The 21,146-nt window shown below is 44.7% G+C and overlaps 1 protein-coding gene across 1 annotated transcript in view; it reads right to left on the reverse strand.

Annotated features, from left to right (window-relative positions):
- Positions 1-21,146, reverse strand: part of LOC138968805 (vascular endothelial growth factor receptor 1-like) — a 121,978-nt gene that overhangs the window by 45,167 nt on the left and 55,665 nt on the right. The window contains exons 2-3 of the mRNA XM_070341449.1: positions 14,140-14,315; positions 386-686 (exon numbers count right to left, since the gene is read on the reverse strand). Of these exons, the coding sequence (XP_070197550.1) occupies positions 386-686; positions 14,140-14,315 (477 nt within the window). The remainder of the gene's footprint in view (positions 1-385; positions 687-14,139; positions 14,316-21,146) is intronic.

The following is a 21,146-nucleotide window of genomic DNA, read 5'->3' on the forward strand; positions in this document are numbered from 1 at the left end:
CTGACCAGCCTACCGTGTTTTTTCTGAACTGTTTGCATTATAAAAGTTTGCGTACCGGTTTGAAAAAAAATACTAGCGCCATTACGGTGGAACCCCCCCTTTTGAGACCTCGCAAAATCTGAGAAAATAAGGTCTTAAAGTTAAAAAGGAGGGAGTCTTAAATGGAGGTAAATTTACAAAGGTTTTGAACAGAAAGTCTGAGAAAAGAGGGTCTTAAAAGGGGGGAAGTCTTAAATTGGGGGGTCTTAAAAGGGGGGTTTCACTGTACTGAGAACCGTATCACAAAATGTGTTTTTGGCTTCGAGTCAGACTGAGTCCGAGGCTCCCTTTATCCTAAGTGGTCTTATCCTACAGGTAGTGATGTACACAATCACACAGTCTTTACCTGACACAAAGACCGGCACACTGGCGCCAGACAACTTCTTTGAGGAGCTTGAAGGTTTTGTGGGTATGCCCCCTCCCCCAGCAAAGGGGTTAAATCCTCCCGGGAACCCCCCACCACCAAAACCTGAAGACGGGGTGGTGGTTGTGGTGGTAGTGGTAGTGGTGTCGTTGCTGATGTAGTCACAGTAGTAGACACCAGTGTTGAAGTACTGAGCGTCAGTGAAGAGGAGCGAGCGTTTGTAGATCCCATTGTCGGTGACCTTGAGCTCCCCGCTGACCACACTGTTGTTTGGGTACACAGACTGGAAGGACAAAGAAAGACAGAAAAATGTTAGCGTTTTCCCTGATAAATATAATGTAATGAGTGTGTTTAACAAGCCTAGGTTTGACTGAATCAAAAAACAAGAAAGGTATGTTTTAGGAACGTTTAATTGTGACAAAACAAGACGTTACCGTCACTGATCTTCGACCAAGCAGTCTTTCAAGTGGAGATACAGATGAACACTCATAATACAGAAAATAAACTTATATGACAACCTGTCCAAAGCTCATTGGGAAGACTCAAGCAAGACAATCTTGATCAATCCAATCATAAGAGAGAGGTGGCAGTCTGTTTGTTTTGGGATTTTTAGGTTTGACTTGTTTGTTTGTTTGTTTGTTTGTTTGCTTAACGCCCAGCCGACCACATCAGGGCCATATCAGGGCGGTGCTGCTTTGACATATAACGTGCGCCACACACAAGACAGAAGTCGCAGCACAGGCGTCATGTCTCACCCAGTCACATTATTCTGACACCGGACCAACCAGTCCTAGCACTAACCCCATAATGCCAGACGCCAGGCGGAGCAGCCACTAGATTGCCAATTTTAAAGTCTTAGATATGACCCGGCCGGGGTTCGAACCCACGACCTCCCGATCAAGGGGCGGACGCCTTAGCACTAGGCCAACTGTGCAGGTTTAGGTTTGACTGGTTGTTGAATTCGAGTGACTGGTTTCTATTGCAGCCAGGATTTGTATTTGTTTGGGAAATGGATAATGCACCCACTGATACAGGTGTAAGAAAGTCAGGGAGCCTTCAAATGGAGGTAAATGAACAGGCCAGGACTGGCTAATCATATATTTGGGTAGTGCTGTGCGATGCATTCAATTAGGTCTGTGGTATCATGTACAAGAATGCATTGGAAGCAATTATCAACACTAGCCGGCCACCAGTTATCACCCCGGTGACATCTAGGTCTTTGTTCTCAAAGGTCAAAATGGCAGCAAGACAAAATAGGCATCTCTCTCTCTCTCTCTCTCTCTCTCTCTCTCTCTCTCTCTCTCTCTCTCTCTCTCTCTCTCTCTCTCTCTCTCTCTCTCTCTCTCTCTCACACACACACACACACAGCCAATGTTACTGTCAAACACGGAAACAGCAAGCAGATGGAGGGAGGGAGGGAGAGAGAGAGAGAGAGAGAGAGAGAGAGAGAGAGAGAGAGAGAGAAATAGAGGGGGAGGGAGGGGGAGGGAGAGAGGGGGGGGAGGGAGAGAAGGAGATAGTTAAGAACATTCTCAATTACAGAAAGACAGGGACGAGGGATAGACTTAGAGAGAGAGAAAGAAAGAGAGAGAGAAAGAAAGAGAGAGAGACAGACAGAGAGACAGACAAAGAGAGAGAGAGAGAGAGAGAGAGAGAGAGAGAGAGAGAGAGAGAGAGAGAGAGAGAAATACCAGTCAGACGACAGCACGAACAAACAAAGCTATATTATACATGTAGTTATAAGGTCCTGCTGTCATCATAGGAGCATGTAATACCTCAGTGAGTGTTGTGAGAGAGAAGTAGAAACAAGAGATGCCTTGATGGTCCATTTCCTGTCGCTCCCAAAGGGCCTTCGCATCTCTCTCTCTCTCTCTCTCTCTCTCTCTCTCTCTCTCTCTCTATCCACGTTGTTAGTACGTAGTCGTGTCAATGGTGACAGAGTAGAATTGCTCTTCATGGCAAACACTAAACGCAAACGCTAAATCCTTTGCCTTGCCTTAATAAAGGCTTTCGCTGCCGGCTCTCTATTTTATTCCCTCAGTTCGCTAGTACGAAGTAGTGTCAACTGGGCATAATGACGACAATACAGAATTGTTCTTTATGGCAAACGTAAAAAGCTTCATTGGGAGCAGAATATAATGACATTACATATTTTCTCTATGGCAAAGGCAGACGGTAGCAGCTCTTCACCCGCAGTGTCAACACGATACAATAACCGCAAACTGGACCTGTTATTTTCTGCAAAAGCAAAAGACTCATTAAAGTTATTGTTGCTCTTTTTCTTCTGCTTCTTCCCCTTTTAGTTTGCACGAACATATCCAACTCCCAATTTCGGAATCCAAACAACTGAAAAGCAGAAAAACCCGCAGAATACCATTCTTGTAACTTTGAACATGTCATGACGTCATGCCAATTTTGGAACCTGAACGGCAGAATAACAGGCAGAATACAATTCTTTTAAGCCTAAGGCACACACACAAAAAAAAGTTGTATGTTTCTGGTAACATGGCTACAAAAAATAGGGTAGGTAGGTAGGGATTTTTTTTGTTTTTGTTTTTTTGGTCAGGGTAGAAAATAAATATACAGTGACGCAAAGAGACTGGACTTACTATACAAAGAGAAATACAACACATTACAAAACAAATGAGACAAAAGGGATGCGGGGTTATCCCCCTTGTGTCGTCTGCCGTCTGCTACTTTCGTTTTGACGCGCTTTTTTTCTTGTTTTTTTTTACAAATGCAATAAAAAAAAAGTCTAGGGTCGGCGGGGAAAAAACTAGGTAGGGTCGGGTGACCAGAAACATACAACTTTTTTGGGGGGCCTAAAAATGTCATAAATTCATTCCAATTTCGGAACCCAAACAGCAGAATAACAGGCAGAATACAATTCTTTTAAGTCAGAACATGTCACGACTTCCTGCCAATTTCGGAACACAAAACAAACGAACAGCAGCAACGGCCACGGACAGAACAAACACCATTACTCCTAAAACTCCCTAAAAATTAGGTTCACCAAAAATGATTACCAACCCTGCGACTATACACACAGCCTCACAGGAGTGTCAAGCGAGACGGAGAACAAACACTGCAGCTACTGTCATCTGTCCCCCCCCCCCTCCCCCAACATATTCATCCCGTTCCCTTCATCATCAGTGAATCAGCAATATGAATATGGATCGAGCTAGCAAGCGCGCGCCACAACATAAAGTAAGCAGAGAGTTTAATATTACTCACTCCCCGCAAACGACATCCATCACTGCGCGACATCCCAAAAAGAGATGTGTCAATGGAAAAGAACGGAAACTTGCCACTTGGAGAGGTATGCAACAAGGAGAACAAACGCTCGTGGTTTTGGGAGCAGTTGCGTTCTCTACAGTCTCTGATAGTGAGTGCTGATCGAGTAGGTTGTTTCCGAGCAGACTGGTTCTATGAATACGCACACTTATTACCACAAAGCGCACACTAATTACCACAAAGCGCACACTGATCGTAATCAGGATACAAAGAGTGTACGGCTCAATTATACACCTACAAGTTTCAGTAATACTACACGCAAGTGGTGTTGTGGCTGGGGTTGCGTAAATGGTTCATTACCATAGTGGTGTCCCGTGCTACTGTTACTTACGTTGCATGCACCGTCACTTAAGTTGTGCTCACTTTTTTCCTTTTTCTTTTTTGAATGTTATCTTCTTTTTTTTAATTTTTAGGTCAGATACAATCCTGTATACTAGTTAATTACTACCATGTCTGTCTATTTACTACCATGTCTGTCTATGTCTGTCTATAATTACTACTATGCCTGGAGATGGCGATTGCATCTTGAGAATCCAAATCTAAATGTTTTACTAATCTTAGGCACACGAATATCTGTTTATATCCCGCAGTCTTTCTGTTTTTATCCCGCAGTCTTTCTGTTTTTATCCCGCAGTCTTTCTGTTTTTATCCCGCAGTCTTCAGTATTATCCAATAAATCGCCAATCGGCGATGTTGGGAAATAACTCTGTCGGGTAATTAATGGTTGTGAAAGAGTTGTTTTTCCTTGAAAACAATGTGACAAATAAAGCCACGTGACATTAAAGTCAAGCGATTGACTGACATCCCAGTGGAAATTAACTCTGATCTGTGCTTTCTGCACTTTCCGCTCAATATTTCGATATTTTCGTTCGAAAGAATGCACATCGGAGTCGACTATTCAATGCCGATGCGATCGCGCGTGTGTGGACATGCCGCTCGCTGTTGATTGGTCAATAACGTCACGTGGATTGCCACACCGTTTCCAAAGAAAACCAACTCTTCACAGTGTTTCCAAAGAAAAGCAACTCTTCGACAACCTATAAACATTTTGACAGAGTTATTTTCCAGATTTCGTCTATAAATAAGGGGAGTCTTACAATGGGCCTGGGAGTTCCGCTGTTTTCGAAATGGCTGAAACGTATACCATACAAGTGCACGTACACAGCAGGAGTTGGTGGCAGCGCAGTTCACAATCAAGTTCATTCTCTAACACTCTTAATTGTCTGCCTGCCAATGTCAGTACTGTATTCGTAATCATTTGCCAACTTGTCAGTTAGTTCCCCGTGCCACAGACCAGGGGATTGAAAGAACATGTTTCAGGCAGAAAGCTTCCCTTTGTGTGAGGGGTGAAGCTAAGTTCAATATTTTCTGGTTCACATACGATATAGTGCACCATGAATTGAGAATTCCCACGTAGGCTGAGTATAACAAGCCTCTCAGAACAAACTACAGGATGTCACTCAGTCAAAGGAGGTACGTGGTAGAATGGCTTGGTTATGGTTTGTTTTCTTGGCTGAATTGTGTGTGTGTGTGTGTGTGTGTGTGTGTGTGTGTGCGGCGTGTGTGTGTGTGTGCGGCGTGTGTGTGTGTGTGCGCGGCGTGTGTGAAAGTAGCATCCGACCTGAAACAAGCAAAACCCGGACCAAAGATGCACTACGTAACACTGCTCAACCTACACAACTCTCACCATAACAAACTGCAGTGCATTGCTACATACTCAACATCCACATTATGGAGCTTTATCAGAGATTGCCAAAAACTTAACTGTGTGGTATCAGACAATTATCCCTATAATTCACGCCCATTCTGTTGACAGGAAGCAAAGCTCTCACCAACACAAAATGCCGCAGACGTACTCGACATTCAAATCATGGAGCATTGTCAAACAGACAGACAGGCATTAGAAAATCATCCCTGTAAGCCAAGCCCACACGATAGGGAGTCAGGCAGCTGGGATAGGGGCGTCGGGTCAACGGTAAATACTCAACTGATAAGACAAGTGATCTTCAACGGGGATTATACCGATATCCACGTGCATGGAGTGTTTCATTGAACGATTATGTGTGCGTACGCGCGTGCATGTGTACTTTGCACTTCAAGGTCTGAAAGCAATGCGGAGGACTTCCGACTGGCTGTGTTTTGAGCGGTGTTCTGTCGCCTAGTGCTAATATAATGTTTTGTGCCAAATGGACGTGACGGCTGGTGGAACATTTCAAACAGTAGTGGAAGTACACGTACATAAAGGCAAATAGCACATGCAGACACACACATCAGTGTAGCTAGCTACAGACAGACAGACAGACAGACGGCAAGAGGCAGGCAGGCCTATTTCAAGTTGGTAAGTGTGTATGTGCGTGCGTGTATGTGTGTGTGTGGGAGTGTGTATGTGTGTCTGTGGGGTGTGGTTGTGTGTCTGTATGTGTTTGTAACTGTGTGTGTGTTGGGGGGAGAGACGCTTTGACACTTTGTCATTAGCTCATAAAAGCCTTATAGACAAGGTAAAACAACAATTTCTGCATCATTCATAAAAGGGGTAAAAGGACGAATGAAAAAAACATTAATAACAACAAAAACATAGCAAACTAGTTTATGAGTACGAACAAACAAACACACCGACACGAAAGCCATAGGTAAACAAAAATATCTAAGACTAAGGGTAACAAGTCGCGTAAGGCGAAAATACAATATTTAGTCAAGTAGCTGTCGAACTCACAGAATGAAACTGAACGCAATGCCATTTTTCAGCAAGACCGTATACTCGTAGCATCGTCAGTCCACCGCTCATGGCAAAGGCAGTGAAATTGACAAGAAGAGCGGGGTAGTAGTTGCGCTAAGAAGGATAGCACGCTTTTCTGTACCTCTCTTTGTTTTAACTTTCTGAGCGTGTTTTTAATCCAAACATATCATATCTATATGTTTTTGGAATCAGGAACCGACAAGGAATAAGATGAAAGTGTTTTTAAATTGATTTCGACAATTTAATTTTGATAATAATTTTTATATATTTAATTTTCAGAGCTTGTTTTTAATCCGAATATAACATATTTATATGTTTTTGGAATCAGCAAATGATGGAGAATAAGATAAACGTAAATTTGGATCGTTTTATAAATTGTTATTTTTTTTTACAATTTTCAGATTTTTAATGACCAAAGTCATTAATTAATTTTTAAGCCACCAAGCTGAAATGCACTACCGAAGTCCGGGCTTCGTCGAAGATTACTTGACCAAAATTTCAACCAATTTGGTTGAAAAATGAGGGCGTGACAGTGCCGCCTCAACTTTCACGAAAAGCCGGATATGACGTCATCAAAGACATTTATCGAAAAAAATAAAACAAGAAGAGCAAACGCTCGATCGAGTCACTTTCGCAGTTCTGAATATTATATGAGGCATCAGATGGACAGGAAGAAATTGCTATTCACAACACAATGCATACCTGAAGAATGAGATTGCATGGATCGAGCAACAAAATATTTAGCTGTGTCACTTTTATAGTTTACGAGAAAAGCCCAACGTTAAGTTGTGTGTTGACGAACAGGAAAGGCTAGTTATCTCCCCTGTGTTTCCGATAACGTTTGTAAAAAGCTACAGATGTAAATAATTTGATGTAAAGAATAATCCTATAAAGTTTGAATCAAATCCGATGAATAGTTTCAGAGATATGATATTTCAATTTTTTTCCTTCAAGACATACCTGTGACCTTGAAAAAGGTCAAAGGTCACCAAAGCAGACGTCAAAGTGTAGAGGTCACTGGGAGTCACGTTCACATAAAATTTGAGCCCGGTCACTTTTATAGTTTCCGAGAAAAGCCCAACGTTAAGTTGTGTGTTGCCGAACAGAAAAGGCTAGTTATCTCCCTTGTTTTTCTGATAACGTTCGTAAAAGGCTACAGATGTAAATACTTTGATGTAAAGAATAATCCTACAAAGTTTCAATCACATCCGATGAACTTTGTCAAAGATATAAAATGTCTAATTTTTCCTTTGACGCTGACCTGTGACCTTGAAAAAGGTCAAAGGTCAACGAAACCATCGTTAAAGTGTAGAGGTCATTGGAGGTCACGACTAAACAAAATATGAGCCCGATCGCTTTGATAGTTTCCGAGAAAAGTCCAACGATAAGGTGGTGTCTACGGACGGCCGGCCGGACGGCCGGCCGGCCGGCCGGACAGACTAACACTGACCGATTACATAGAGTCACTTTTTCTCAAGTGACTCAAAAACCATCTGGAGATATCCCACTCAGGAACTCTCATGTAAAATTTCATAAAGATCGGTCCAGTAGTTTAGTCTGAATCGCTCTACACACACACACACACACACACACACACAGACACACACACACACACGCACATACACCACGACCCTCGTTTCGATTCCCCCTCGATGTTAAAATATTTAGTCAAAACTTGACTAAATATAAAAAGCAAGGTATAGTATGTACACACAAAGGAAAATACTGATCCAACAGTTAACACACACTCATAAAGCCAATCAATCTGCAGACCACAAATATTTCTTTCTTTCTTTATTTGGTGTTTAACGTCGTTTTCAACCGTTCAAGGTTATATATATCGCGACGGGGAAAGGGGGGAGATGGGATAGAGCCACTTGTTAATTGTTTCTTGTTCACAAAAGCACTAATACAGAAATTGCTCCAGGGGCTTGCAACGTAGTACAATATAAGACCTTACTCGGAAAATGCAAGTTTCCAGTACAAGGCCGCGGTCAATAAATATGAAACAAAAGTCGATATGCCCCCCGAGGACCGACAAAAAAGCTGGTCTGTCAACAAACCATCAAACATCGTTTTTGTCATCATTTTGGTAGTGAGAAAACAAGTGCACAATCAACCCAGGGAGCCATGCTTTGAAACACGGGTCCCGTGCTGATAACCACACGGGTCCCGGTTTGATAACCACTGGCAATCAAAGATGGCGTGTGAAAGCAACTTTCTGTGTTTTTGAGTTCATCAAATGAGTTGGGATGAATATGTAAGGTTTGAGGATGCACAGTTCTGTAGGTTCATCTCGGTATTCCACCCCCTCGGCTTTCTGTTGTAAATATTAAGCTGAGCACGGTGATCGAATGTGGAAGCTACGTTTGGTCAAAGGTCACAGAAGATTTGCGTCGTGCAGCGAAGGAAAGAATCGCGATCTTGTTTCCGACTCGCTACCTCTTTGTTTTTCATTAGACCTGTCATTCTGCTTGCTCGGCTTTGTTAGATTTTTGCATATCGTGTTGCTATTTTCTTTGCTTTTATTATTGTTTCTTACTTGTGCTTCGTTTATCGATACAACGTCTTGTGCACGGGTCAAAATGTGTGTGTCAGGTCACAGGCGAAGGTATCGTCTACTGGACTACTACTATCACAGAAAGACTACAAGGTTCGTCACTCACCTTCGAGTCTTCTGTGTTCTTGGAGTCGCTTCCTGGGGAAAAATATTGTTCAAGACGGTTTGCCTCTTCCTACAGTCTGTGTAAGGTCAAATAAATACAGTTGAATGATTGTTTGAACTGTATGTACCTTTAATATTTAGCTTCCGTCCGCTGCAGGTTGTTATTAACCATCATTTGGACGAATCTTCGTTTGCGAGCCGCCAGGTTCCACCTTGCGTCAAATCATGCATCCGGCACCGAATATGCATACCAGCGCTCATTGGTCAATAACAGGATATTCGATGATTATTTTCCCGTGGGTAGCTTTCCTTTCCTGCACAATATTTACATATGTTTTACACCAATGAGCGCTGGTATGCATATTCGGTGCCGGATGCATGATTTGACGCAAGGTGGAACCTGGCGGCTCGCAAACGAAGATTCGTCCAAATGATGGTTAATAACAACCTGCAGCGGACGGAAGCTAAATATTAAAGGTACATACAGTTCAAACAATCATTCAACTGTATTCATTTGACCTTACACAGACTGTAGGAAGAGGCAAACCGTCTTGAACAATATTTTTCCCCAGGAAGCGACTCCAAGAACACAGAAGACTCGAAGGTGAGTGACGAACCTTGTAGTCTTTCTGTGATAGTAGTAGTCCAGTGGACGATACCTTCGCCTGTGGTCAGGTGTCGTTTTACTTGAACTTGACGTTCGTGTTTCTCCGAACGTCAGTGTATCGAAACACAGATACACGCACTCCATGACTTTGTAAGAAGACATAACATATCGGTAGGTTTCATAAATTTGTTTGTGACGAATTTATTGAAGTAGTTTTGTTTTTTTGTTTACTTTTGCCAGTTTGCAAGTTGGTTTTTGGAACTTTGCAAAGCAGTGTCTTGTCGTCTGTTTAGGTCTGGGGAAACGCCAATGAAAAGAGCCGAAGAATCCTCGAGCGTTTCTATTGGGTTTGCTTTTGATTATCCATGTAATTGGGTTTCCTGCAACTATGGTAACCGGGGATTTATTCCCCGGGGAACATGAGATTTATTTCCCAGGTGCTTGGGAATGAAAACTCGTGAAAATGATGACAATATTATATATTATGCGTATCACAAAACCAGGCTTCGCTCTCCCTCTCCCTCCACCCTCACACCCAAGTGAACTTTCCGTGTCTTCTACTGCAGCCAAAAGGGAAACACCCGTCTCGGTTAATGCACGTTAATGAGCTCTACTAATTAGCCCAGTCTTCCTGCTTTCCTCTTTTAATGAATTACAGATACCTTTCTAACAGACTGGGCAAGTGATTGGTGAACTTATGAATTACAGATACCTTTCTAACAGACTGGGTAAGTGATTGGTGAACTTGAGTTTTGAGCAACACATCTACCCAATCTTTCAGGCAACGACACCCACTGAGCGATTTCGAAAGATTCAATCTCCTCGATTCAAACATTGTTGAAAACTCGTTTTGGAATGGTTACGTTTATAACTTATATTAATAAATAATATAAGTTATAAACGTAACCATTTCAAAACGCGTTTTGAAAAAATTTTGTTTTGAAGGGAATTGAACATGTTGCACTGTTCTTTAACACAAACAGCTTGACTGGGGATTTTGGACTATGACGTTGGGCGAAGATTGAAGTGTTCATCAAAGAGACAGTACAGGCTGCATTTCCCACTTAGTTTGTTTGGGACCCTGGGTTGAGGTGCACAAAGCGAAACTGGGTGTCACTTAACTGGGTGGGGGCGAGCCGCGGGGTCTGATATCACAGGAAATCTCAATTTCAACCAATCAGACCCCGCGGCTGGCTGCAATTCAGTTGGGTGGCGCCCACTTCCGCTTCGTGCATCTCAGCTCAGATGCGTAAGGCACAATGCCTATACAATGTAGGCGCACATGCAGACTCCTCAGCACCCCACAGTGCAGGCCTTGTGACTTATGTAAAGGTACAGCCCTTCATGTGTAAACCGTCGTTTTTACCATTATAGATCTATTCAGGTTTTTACATGGGATAAAAGCATCCTCTTCTAAGACACATACCTAAACTCAAACGCCTGGCTAAAGCACAAGGTCTCACACCCAGTAATACTCACTTTACCCAGAACTCAGACCTCCAAGCCTTACTTCCTGTCCGCGCTTCCCACACAGTCAATACTTGCGTTGTCTCCTGCCTGCAGAACGATGTCTGACTTTTACTACTGTTTGTACTGTCCCCTTGTTCTTTGACGCGAGATTTGTTACGAGAAACGAGGAAGTAGCGTTTCTTGGGCAATTTTCGCCGCGAGGGACGCTAGGATTTGGGTAGAGTAGGCGAGCATGCCTTAAAAGTGCTCGCTACGAGAGAAAAAAAATCGGCCGCACAGCTGCCAATCCGATTGGCTGTTTACCGACCAGTTCAGACGACCTTTTCAGTATCAACAAATGGTAATTAATTCTTGCGTAGCTAGCCATCGAACCGTTTCATATAAACTCTCGCTGTCTTGCATAGCGATAGGCTAGCGGCAATCATTTCCATTTCTCGCAGATTCCCAAAACTAAGGGATCTGTAAGATACGCATGCGTACGGATAGCCATTACCCGTATGTACGCGGAGCCATTGAATTATCGCGTGTAAGAAGCACTTGTCTGTACTCGGCATTGGAATCCTTACCCCCTGACCGTGTGGCTCGGGTATCCAGGCCCATTGTAGCGGCGCGCTACTCACACAGTCTATGCTGGCGTTGTCCCTTCGCTGCTACACCATGTCACACACCTGGTAATACTCATCGTACCCGGAACTCAAAGCCTTATCTCCTGACCATGTGGTTCGGGTATCCAGGCCCACTGTAGCGGCGCGCTGCCCACACACTGAGTCTATGCTGTACTTGTCTCCTCGGTGCTACACAATGTCACCACCTAGTAATACTCATTGTACCCGGAACTTCAAGCCTTACCTCCTGACCATGTGGCTCGGGTATCCAGGCCCACTATAACGGAGCGCTGCTCACACAGTCTATGCTGGCGTTGTCCCCTGACTGTAACTTGTAAGATGATGTCACACACCTGGTAATACTATCATAATACCCAGCCATGCGTTGCTCAGAATCACAATAGCCCGCTCAGAGAAAAGTCGCTCTGGATTGGTCTATGCAACGGGCTCACAACGAGGCAAATCGCTTCACGAAGGCGACGAAGAAAGCACGATTGCTGCGAGATATAAAAAAAGTTGTACTTCTTAAACTCGGTGCAAGACAACTGCACCCCAACTGGGCCCGATTGCACCCCAACACCTCTGGGGTGCAATTGGGTTAATTTGTTTGGACAATACCAACCCATTCCACACCATCCCTTAAAGGGCCTCAATTGGCTTATTCTTGAGACTCTAAAGAAATTGTTATAAAATAGTTCATGTATAAAGCAGTAAGATAATTAAAATGATCTACAGCGTTTACGTGAACATACACGCAATCACCTTCACTGAACATGCATGAACTTGTGACCGAGGCACACCATGTAGTCTTTCAATGTCATGTCACCATTTTGCAGCTTTTGCCTCTGATTGAAGGCAAAGCGGACTTTCCTGAGAGCATCGGACCTGATCAGAGCACGTATGTGCAATGTCCGCATTCTGATGTAGGTGTTTGCCTGTTCATCTGCTTTTCATATATAATTGCTGGTTTGCCCCTCTCGCTAGTAGTTTCAACAAAATCCATCATCCAACTTTCAGTGTCTCAAAGGCAGAATGTGGGAATAGCACAACAGTTGTAACGGACAAGAAAAGACGTGAGCACATGTTCAGCTCAAGTGGCAACCCATGTCCGTACAACGTGATTTTTACTCAAAGCCACTCTGACAAACTCGGTAAGACAGTAATACTCGTGAGGCCCTATAAGGGTTATGGTTCTAAAAAAAACCATGATGGGGTGTAATTGGCCACATTTTTTTCTGGGGGTGCTATTGGGCAAGTTTGCGCTTGGGGTGCAATTGTACTGTAGCCCTTAAACTAGTAGACGATTCGGTCAATAAAATCGTCAGAGAGAACGTAGTTATGATGGGAAATTTAGGTGGGGTAGTCCCTGACCCTTGAAAAGCGATGGATCCCTCGGGTTACGTCGAAAACCACGCCGAGAAGATCGCAACACGCTACACGGCATCGCAGTGTAAACACCGCCGCCATCTTGGATTACGCAGCGCGCGGTGGGCGAGCATATACCAAAGCCGCTCGCCGAGAGCTTCGCGAGCGCTTTCCTGCACTGCCCTAAGAAACGGCTTTCTGTCATTCGCACTGCGGGCGACCCGTGGCGAACCGCTCTGGGCAACTCGTCTCAGAACTTCAATCCTTATCTCTTGACTGTGTGGTTCGGGTACCCAGGCCCACTGTAACGGCGCGCTGCCCACACAGTCTATGCTGGCGTTGTCCCTTGGCTATGATGCCTTGTCTACTTCTCTACTCTTTGACTACGGTGGAACCCCCATTTTTAGCCCCCCCCCCCCCCCCCAATTTAAGACTCCTTCCTTTTTAAGCCCCTGCTTTTGGAAATTTTCTATTAAATTCACCTCCTTTTTAAGACCTGATTTTCTCATCTTTTTTTTAGGTCTTCTTCTTCTTCTTCGTTCATGGGCTTAGACTCCCACGTTCACTCATGTTTTTAGCACGAGTGGATTTTTACGTGTATGACAGTTTTTACCCCGCCATTCAGGCAGCCATACGCCGATTTCGGGGGAGGCATGTTGGGTATTTTTGTGTTTCTATAACCCACCGAACTCTGACATGGATTACAGGATCTTTTCCGTGCGCACTTGGTCTCGTGCTTGCGTGTACACACGAAGTGGGTTAAGTCACAAGCAGGTCTGCACATAAGTTGACCTGGGAGATCGGAAAAATCTCCACTCTTAACCCACCAGGCGGCAGCGACCGGGATTCGAACTCACGACCTTCCGATTAGGAGGCCGACGTCTTACCACCACGCCACTGCGCCCTTTTGAGGTCTTGAATTGGGGGAAGGGGGGGGGAGGGGTTCCCCTGTATTGTATGCACTGTGCTCATCATTGGAAATGGAATCCTTACCTCTTGACCATGTGGCTCGGGTATCCAGGCCCACTGGAGCGGCGCGCTGCCCACACAGTCTATGCTGGCGTTGTCCCCTGGCTGCAAGATGATGTCCCCACGCGCCTCGATCACCGGGGGAGGCAGGCTGGACGTCAGGCCGCCGTTGAAACCGTTGCCCTCCTCGCTGGACGCTGCTGAACACACAAAGAAGAGAAAATGGTTAACGTCGAGCTGGAAACTTTCAAAAAAAGAAGAGAGAAAAAAGTTAACATTTAGCTTGAACCTTTCATAAAAAGAAGAGAGAATAAGGGCAGGTTAACATTTATCTTGAAACTTTTTCACACAAAAATGCAAGATTATGGCTAAAGGCTGAACGTGCTAGGCGATAGTGTACAGCCCATCCTGGCAAGCTCACCAATAATTGTCAAAGGTGGCAGGATAAGATTAAATGTTTTGATGTTAGACAATATCATTTTTCAAAAATATTACATCCACATCAAAACATGTAATCTCATCTCGCCACCTTTGACAATTATAGCCCTGTCAAGATCAGGTTCGACGAACTTGTGTCTTGTCTACCCAAGATAGCACATATGTGACCCTCCACCACGAAATGAGTCGCATGTCACCTCGCGCGGTTCTGCGCTAGGCTTAATATAAGTCCGGGGAGTGTCTGGTAACAGTGTGAGGGTCACCTTAGTCACAGGCTTATAACTCAAACAGTTTTCGCTCTTTTCTAAAACGGTTTTCACCACTGGATAGAGCATAAATAACTCTTTATGAAAATGTAATAATATGAAAATCATGCAAAGGTGACATGTGACTCATTCCGTGGTGGAGGGTCACGTATTTGCAGATTGACCACAGTGTGTCAAGACGCATCACAAAGCAGTAGCTCTGCTTTGGCTAACTCAAGTTTGTTAGTACATGTACTTCTTGCTACTGTTCACACCTCCTCCTACAATAGTTACTGACTCTAATGTACTTCTTGCTACTGTTCGCACCTCCTTCTACTATAGTTACTGACTCTAATGACCGACCTGGGGGGTTGGGGCGGAAATCATGAACTGAACGGAAATAGCCGAAATAATGCATGAACAGACATATGGACAGACATATGGACAGACGGACGGACAAATAGACTGAAATGATGGAGGGACGGACAGACATACGGAGTATTCCAAGGAATGACAGCTGGCGTAACCTACATACGGACGAATGGACGGGTGATTATCTGCTTGCTTGCAAATAGATATGCAAATTCCGAGATTCATCTCATCCAAGAGATCGGCCATGAATCACTGACTGATAGCACTATGGAGATATTAACCTTCCATGCATCCAGTCTCATCAATCATCCAGAAAAAAGACCATCGCTCATTTCCTCGTCGTCGCTTCGGAAAATAATTAAAAGAAAAACCCTGGAGGGAAAGAAAAAAATGAAGTGAGCCAAAACAACCATTAATCCAAAACCGTAAACATCCGCCGCATACCAAGCAGGCTGCATGTGCACACAAAAATGTGACGTAAGCCTACGTGCACGTACATCACCACCTGCCCCCCTCCCACATCCTTACCGCCACCACCAGCACAGTGGCAGAGCTAGATAGGAGACAAGTGAGTAAGAAAACGTTCGCACATAAACCACCACGAACCCTTTCACGCAACGAAGGTAAGAAAGAGGGGGGGGGGGGGGGGGGGGGGGGGATGGAAACGAAGGCAGACAGAGGTAAGGTGAGTGTGCTAACACTATTTACTGCACCGACTTCCTTCCGACACACAAACCGTATGTCACGCTGTTGTTGTGTAAAAAGTCAGTCTGGCCCCTTGGCATTTTTAAAGGCACATTCCTTCTCGATCTCGTGAAAACAATTCGGCTCAGATCAGATGTGGTCAGGCTTTAACATGGGATAAGATCATCCCTCCACTTGACACCTGGCCACAAAAAATCAACCCCCTGACTGCTTGCTGCGGTCCGTTGAAATTTTTTTGATAAATTAATTTCGTAAAAGCCGCTAGTGACTTTTTAGGACATTAATTCATAAATACTCATTAAGCACAAATAGCTTAAAGGCTGTTCATTTTTGGTATTTGACCAAGTGGAGGGATGATCTTATTCTTTGTAAATGCCTGCCCAAATCTGAGACGGTTGGCCGAATTGTTTTCTTCGAGAAGAAGTGTGCCTTTAAACGTTAAAGATGCAGCGTCTATTTTGGAAGAACTTCCCATCCACACAGCTCCGCATCTCTCCTTCGTCTTCGTTCGAAACAAGACTCGTTTGAAAGCAGTAAGACCAAGGCGTAATTGCATCCTAAAGAGGAGAAGATTTACGGACGAATAAGCTCTCATGGTAAAATAAAACACCAGTAAGGTTTGGTTTAAAGCAGTGCAACAAACTCATTAAACAGGAACATATTTTGAAATGCAATGTTCAAGTAAACATAACAAAAAGAAGAATAACAACAAAAAGATAGTTCACATCAAAAGCAAAAATCGCCGCGTCAGCTTTTCCAATAGTTCTCAATCAGAGCGTTAGTCAAGGCCGTACGGAACGAACAAGGAAACTGCCCCCCCCCCTCCCCCCTCTGCGAAAATCACCGTTAACCCTTGCCCCAGAGACCCAGCAGGAATCCCCCCCCCCCCCTCTGCGAAAATCACCGTTAACCCTTGCCCCAGAGACCCAGCAGGAATTCCCCCCCTCCCCCCTCTGCGAAAATCACCGTTAACCCTTGCCCCAGAGACCCAGCAGGAATCCCCCCCCCCCCCCCTCAGCGAAAATCACCGTTAACCCTTGCCCCAGAGACCCAGCAGGAATTCCCCCCTCCCCCCTCTGCGAAAATCACCGTTAACCCTTGCCCCAGAGACCCAGCAGGAATCCCCCCCCCTCCCCCCTCTGCGAAAATCACCGTTAACCCTTGCCCCAGAGACCCAGCAGGAATTCTCCCCCCCCTCTGCGAAAATCACCGTTAACCCTTGCCCCAGAGACCCAGCAGGAATTCCCTCCCCCCCCCCTCCCCCCTCTGCGAAAATCACCGTTAACCCTTGCCCCAGAGACCCAGCAGGAATCCCCCCCCCCCCCCCTCTGCGAAAATCACCGTTAACCCTTGCCCCGGAGACCCAGCAGGAATTCCCTCCCCCCTCTGCGAAAATCACCGTTAACCCTGGCCCCGGAGACCCAGCAGGAATCCCCCCCCCCCCCCTCCTTTTAAAGTTTACTTGCGTGCCCCTGTCATTGTTGGCAAGAAAAAACTATGTATTTCAGGATGGAGAAACCTAAATGAGCGACCCGCTCGAAAACTCCGATCTTTAACAGTGGATCTTCTGAGCCAAACAGACACACACTAAAACCGTCACCACCTAACAACAACAAAACACACAAAATCTAAAAACTAAAGGAACAAAAACAAATTCTCCCCCCCCCCCTCCACCCATCCTACTTTTTTTTCTTCCTACTCCCCACACAAATCCCCAGTATGTTTAACATGCAAACTCTTCCTTTAATCACAAACGCCAGTATAATTATTAATTTCAGTACATGACTTCGAGCACCTATGGACCTCCAATATACCCCCCCCCCCCTCCCAATCCCTTACCACCCTTGCATGCACTAGACCTTTAAAAAAAAATGTCGTGAAAAAGAGACTCTTTTTAAAGAGTTGGATCAATTCCAAAGCCGACCGGAAATGAACGGAGTGGTGTACGTATTTCATCAGTCGAAAGCAGTTGAAAGCAATATGGTATTAATCTTCCCTGAATTTGACAGACGGGATATAGACGTTTTCATTTCTTCAATGCACAGTGCACCTGTTGGTTATGTAAGCAGTTTAAGAAAAAAACACGGAAAAATAAACATAGAAGTTCTGACATCAATTACAAAAAGAGGATGTTTATGTATCATATTGCAGCAGAAGTCTGTCTGTCTGTCTGTCTGTCTGTCTGTCTGTCTGTCTGTCTGTCTGTCTGTCTCTCTCTCTCTCTCTCTCTCTCCAGTGTGTGTGTGTGTGTGTGTGTGTTTTTCGTATCTCTGTCCGTCTGTGTCGGTGCGTGTGGGCAAGAGAATCCCTTCAATACCAAACTGAGATAACCGGGTGCCCGGCACGTCAACGGTAGCTCATCATTTTCTCCGACGGGTTCCGCTCTACAACTTTGACCGTGCAATCACACCACGACCGTAACTGACCACCGTGTAATAACACCTTTACCTTACTTGATCACCCTGTAATTGCACTATGCCCTTCTTTGGTCACTTTGTTATTACAGCACATCCTTATTATTTGACCATCGAATGAAGTGACGTGCCTGGAACATAGCGGACTACCGACACGGTGGTGCTTGGACACCGTAGTCCAGTTACATACTGGTTCCAGGACATTTCACCACGACCTCATTTGACCACCGTGTGAACTGACCGACCAAGGACATCGCGGACCAATGACACGGCGTTGATGCGACACCACAGTACATACTAGTTCCAGGGCATTTCATCACGGCCTTATTTGACCAGTGTGTGTAACCGGGGAAAACTATTGTGGAACACTGACTGGGTGGCCGAGTGGTAACGCACTTGCGCTCGAAAGCGAGAGGTTGCTAGTTCGACCCTGGGTCAGGGCGTTAGCAATTTTCTCCCCCCTTTCCTGACCTAGGTGGTGAGTTCAAGTGCTAGTCTTTCGGATGAGACGAAAAACCGAGGTCCCTTCGTGTACAATACATTGGGGTGTGCACGTTAAAGATCCCACGATTGACAAAAGGGTCTTTCCTGGCAAAATTGTATAGGCATAGATAAAATGCCCACCAAAATACCCGTGTGACTTGGAATAATAGGTCGTGAAAAGTAGGATATGCTCCGATGTGAATGCGTGATGTATTGTGTAAAAAAAAACTCCATCTCACACGGCATAAATAAATCCCTGCGCCTTGAATATGTGCGCGATATAAATTGCATAAAAAAATAAAAAATAAAATCCCTGCGCTTAGAACTGTACCCACGGAATACGCGCGTTATAAGCCTCATATTGATTGATTGATTGAAAAGTCGTGTAACATCATAGTCCAGTGAAATACATTGACATTTTCCTGGTTCAAGGACACGTTTGTCATGTGACAGTGAAACGGTGTGCCACTGACAGTGACACGACAGTCCTTTAACACTGCTATTATCCAGGAACACACTGGTTTAAGGACACGTTTGTCAAGAGACAGTGACAAGGAGCAGGGTTTCACTGACAATTTGCTGGTAGGGTCAGAGACAAGCTACGTTTCACAGGGATCACAATAGTCTACCCGTAAAATCCTTGCAGTACCAGACAAAAACGACAGATAGGCAGACAGACTGACACTGACTAGACATATGGATAAACAAGGCAGTCAGACGGAGAATGAGACTGAGAATCTGTCTGCCTGTCTTGTTTATCCATGTGTCTAGTCATGCTGTGTCAGTCTGTCTGTCTATCTATCTGATTGATAAAGATCAAGTTATCAGTATGTGACAAGCCTCGCACATGTGTTTTGAGGGCAATAAAAAATTAAGTGGCAATTATCTCCAGTTGTCAGGGAAAACCACCAGTGGCCCAAACACGAACCGTCCGGGAGCTTCTTCTTCTGCGTTCCCTCCGAGAAGCTAAGCAATGGAACTCCACCTGAATTTGCTCCCTTGAGAAATCTTTGCCAAATTACCACCCCCCCCCCCCCCCCCCCCCCCTCCCTCCTCAACCCCATCCCCAACTCACCCGCTAATTGTGCGCTTCCGTCCTCGCTCTTATAAAAGCATCTTCATTTGAGATAAGCCGTTCAAATATAAACACTGACTTCTGCTTTTCTTTCTGTCTTGCTCGCAGTTAGTTCAAGTTTCGTTCCATCTTTTGCTGTAGAGACCAGGGATGAGGTGCACGAAGCGAAAGTGGGTCAAACCCAAACGTGCAAGACTGAACAAACCGCGGGGTCTGATTCGTTGAAATCACAACAAATCTCAATTACAACTGACCAATCCAACACCGCGGCTGACACCCACCCGGTTGGTAACTTTCTCGTGCCCCTTGGCCCATGGCGGGACGGAGGTAGGGACGTAAAGCGCTGATAAGGAGTTCAAGGGAAATTAATCCAAAGTTCCAGATCCTTTCATCTCCTCTCAAGTTCGCTGCCATGGAATCAACAAACCGAACAGTTAAATCCTACATGTCGGTGATCACTACCTGCCTTCTCAAAAGAAGGATTAGCAGCGTAAGTATACTACGCCGTGCATTCTAATACACAGGTATTGTCTCTTTTCGGCGGTCAGATTCTACATGAGTCACAGACACAAAATATCTTATATCTACGGAACAAATCTTGTTGAGAGAGAGAGAGAGAGAGAGAGAGAGAGAGAGAGAGAGAGAGAGAGAGAGAGAGAGAGAGAGAGAGAGGGAGGGTGCACCGAGAGAGAGAGAGAGAGAGAGAGAGAGAGAGAGAGAGAGAGAGAGGGACACGGTGTGTGGGTGGGTGGGTGGGGGGTATCCCTTTAAATCCATCATAAGGAAACGGTAGAGTTTTTACGCAGCGAGTAAAGGCAAGCCAGCACAAGACTTAGTGGAAGCTGGCTAATTGTCAAGAGAGAGCATACCGGCGGTACGACGAGGCATAGCTAAACAGAGTGTCTGGCATACCACCAATCCATGGCGCTCTGTATTAGCACGCTCTGTCCTTGATGCCAACACCAAGCACGTGATGCTCGGCAATACATGACTGATCAACAGGGCGTGCAGGTAAACAACGATGCGTGGCACATTATCAACCCATCTCTTCTGTAAAATATATATTCGTAAACTATATAATTATTCGGTTTTATTTTTTTTATTCTGTGACCAATAGACGGTGTTTGGAAATAACTCTTGTCGGGTTTGTATTGGTTTAAGTGAATCCAACTTTCCTATTATCATATATCAAAGACCAGTCATTTAACGAGGGATGTATCTAAAACAAGTGTTTACTGCAAACTTTATATTTGTAAACTATATAAAACGCTCTTTTTTTCATTCTGTGAGCAATAGACG

The sequence above is a fragment of the Littorina saxatilis genome, linkage group LG6 (genome assembly GCF_037325665.1).
Source record: "Littorina saxatilis isolate snail1 linkage group LG6, US_GU_Lsax_2.0, whole genome shotgun sequence".
Classification (NCBI taxonomy): Eukaryota; Metazoa; Mollusca; class Gastropoda; order Littorinimorpha; family Littorinidae; genus Littorina; species Littorina saxatilis.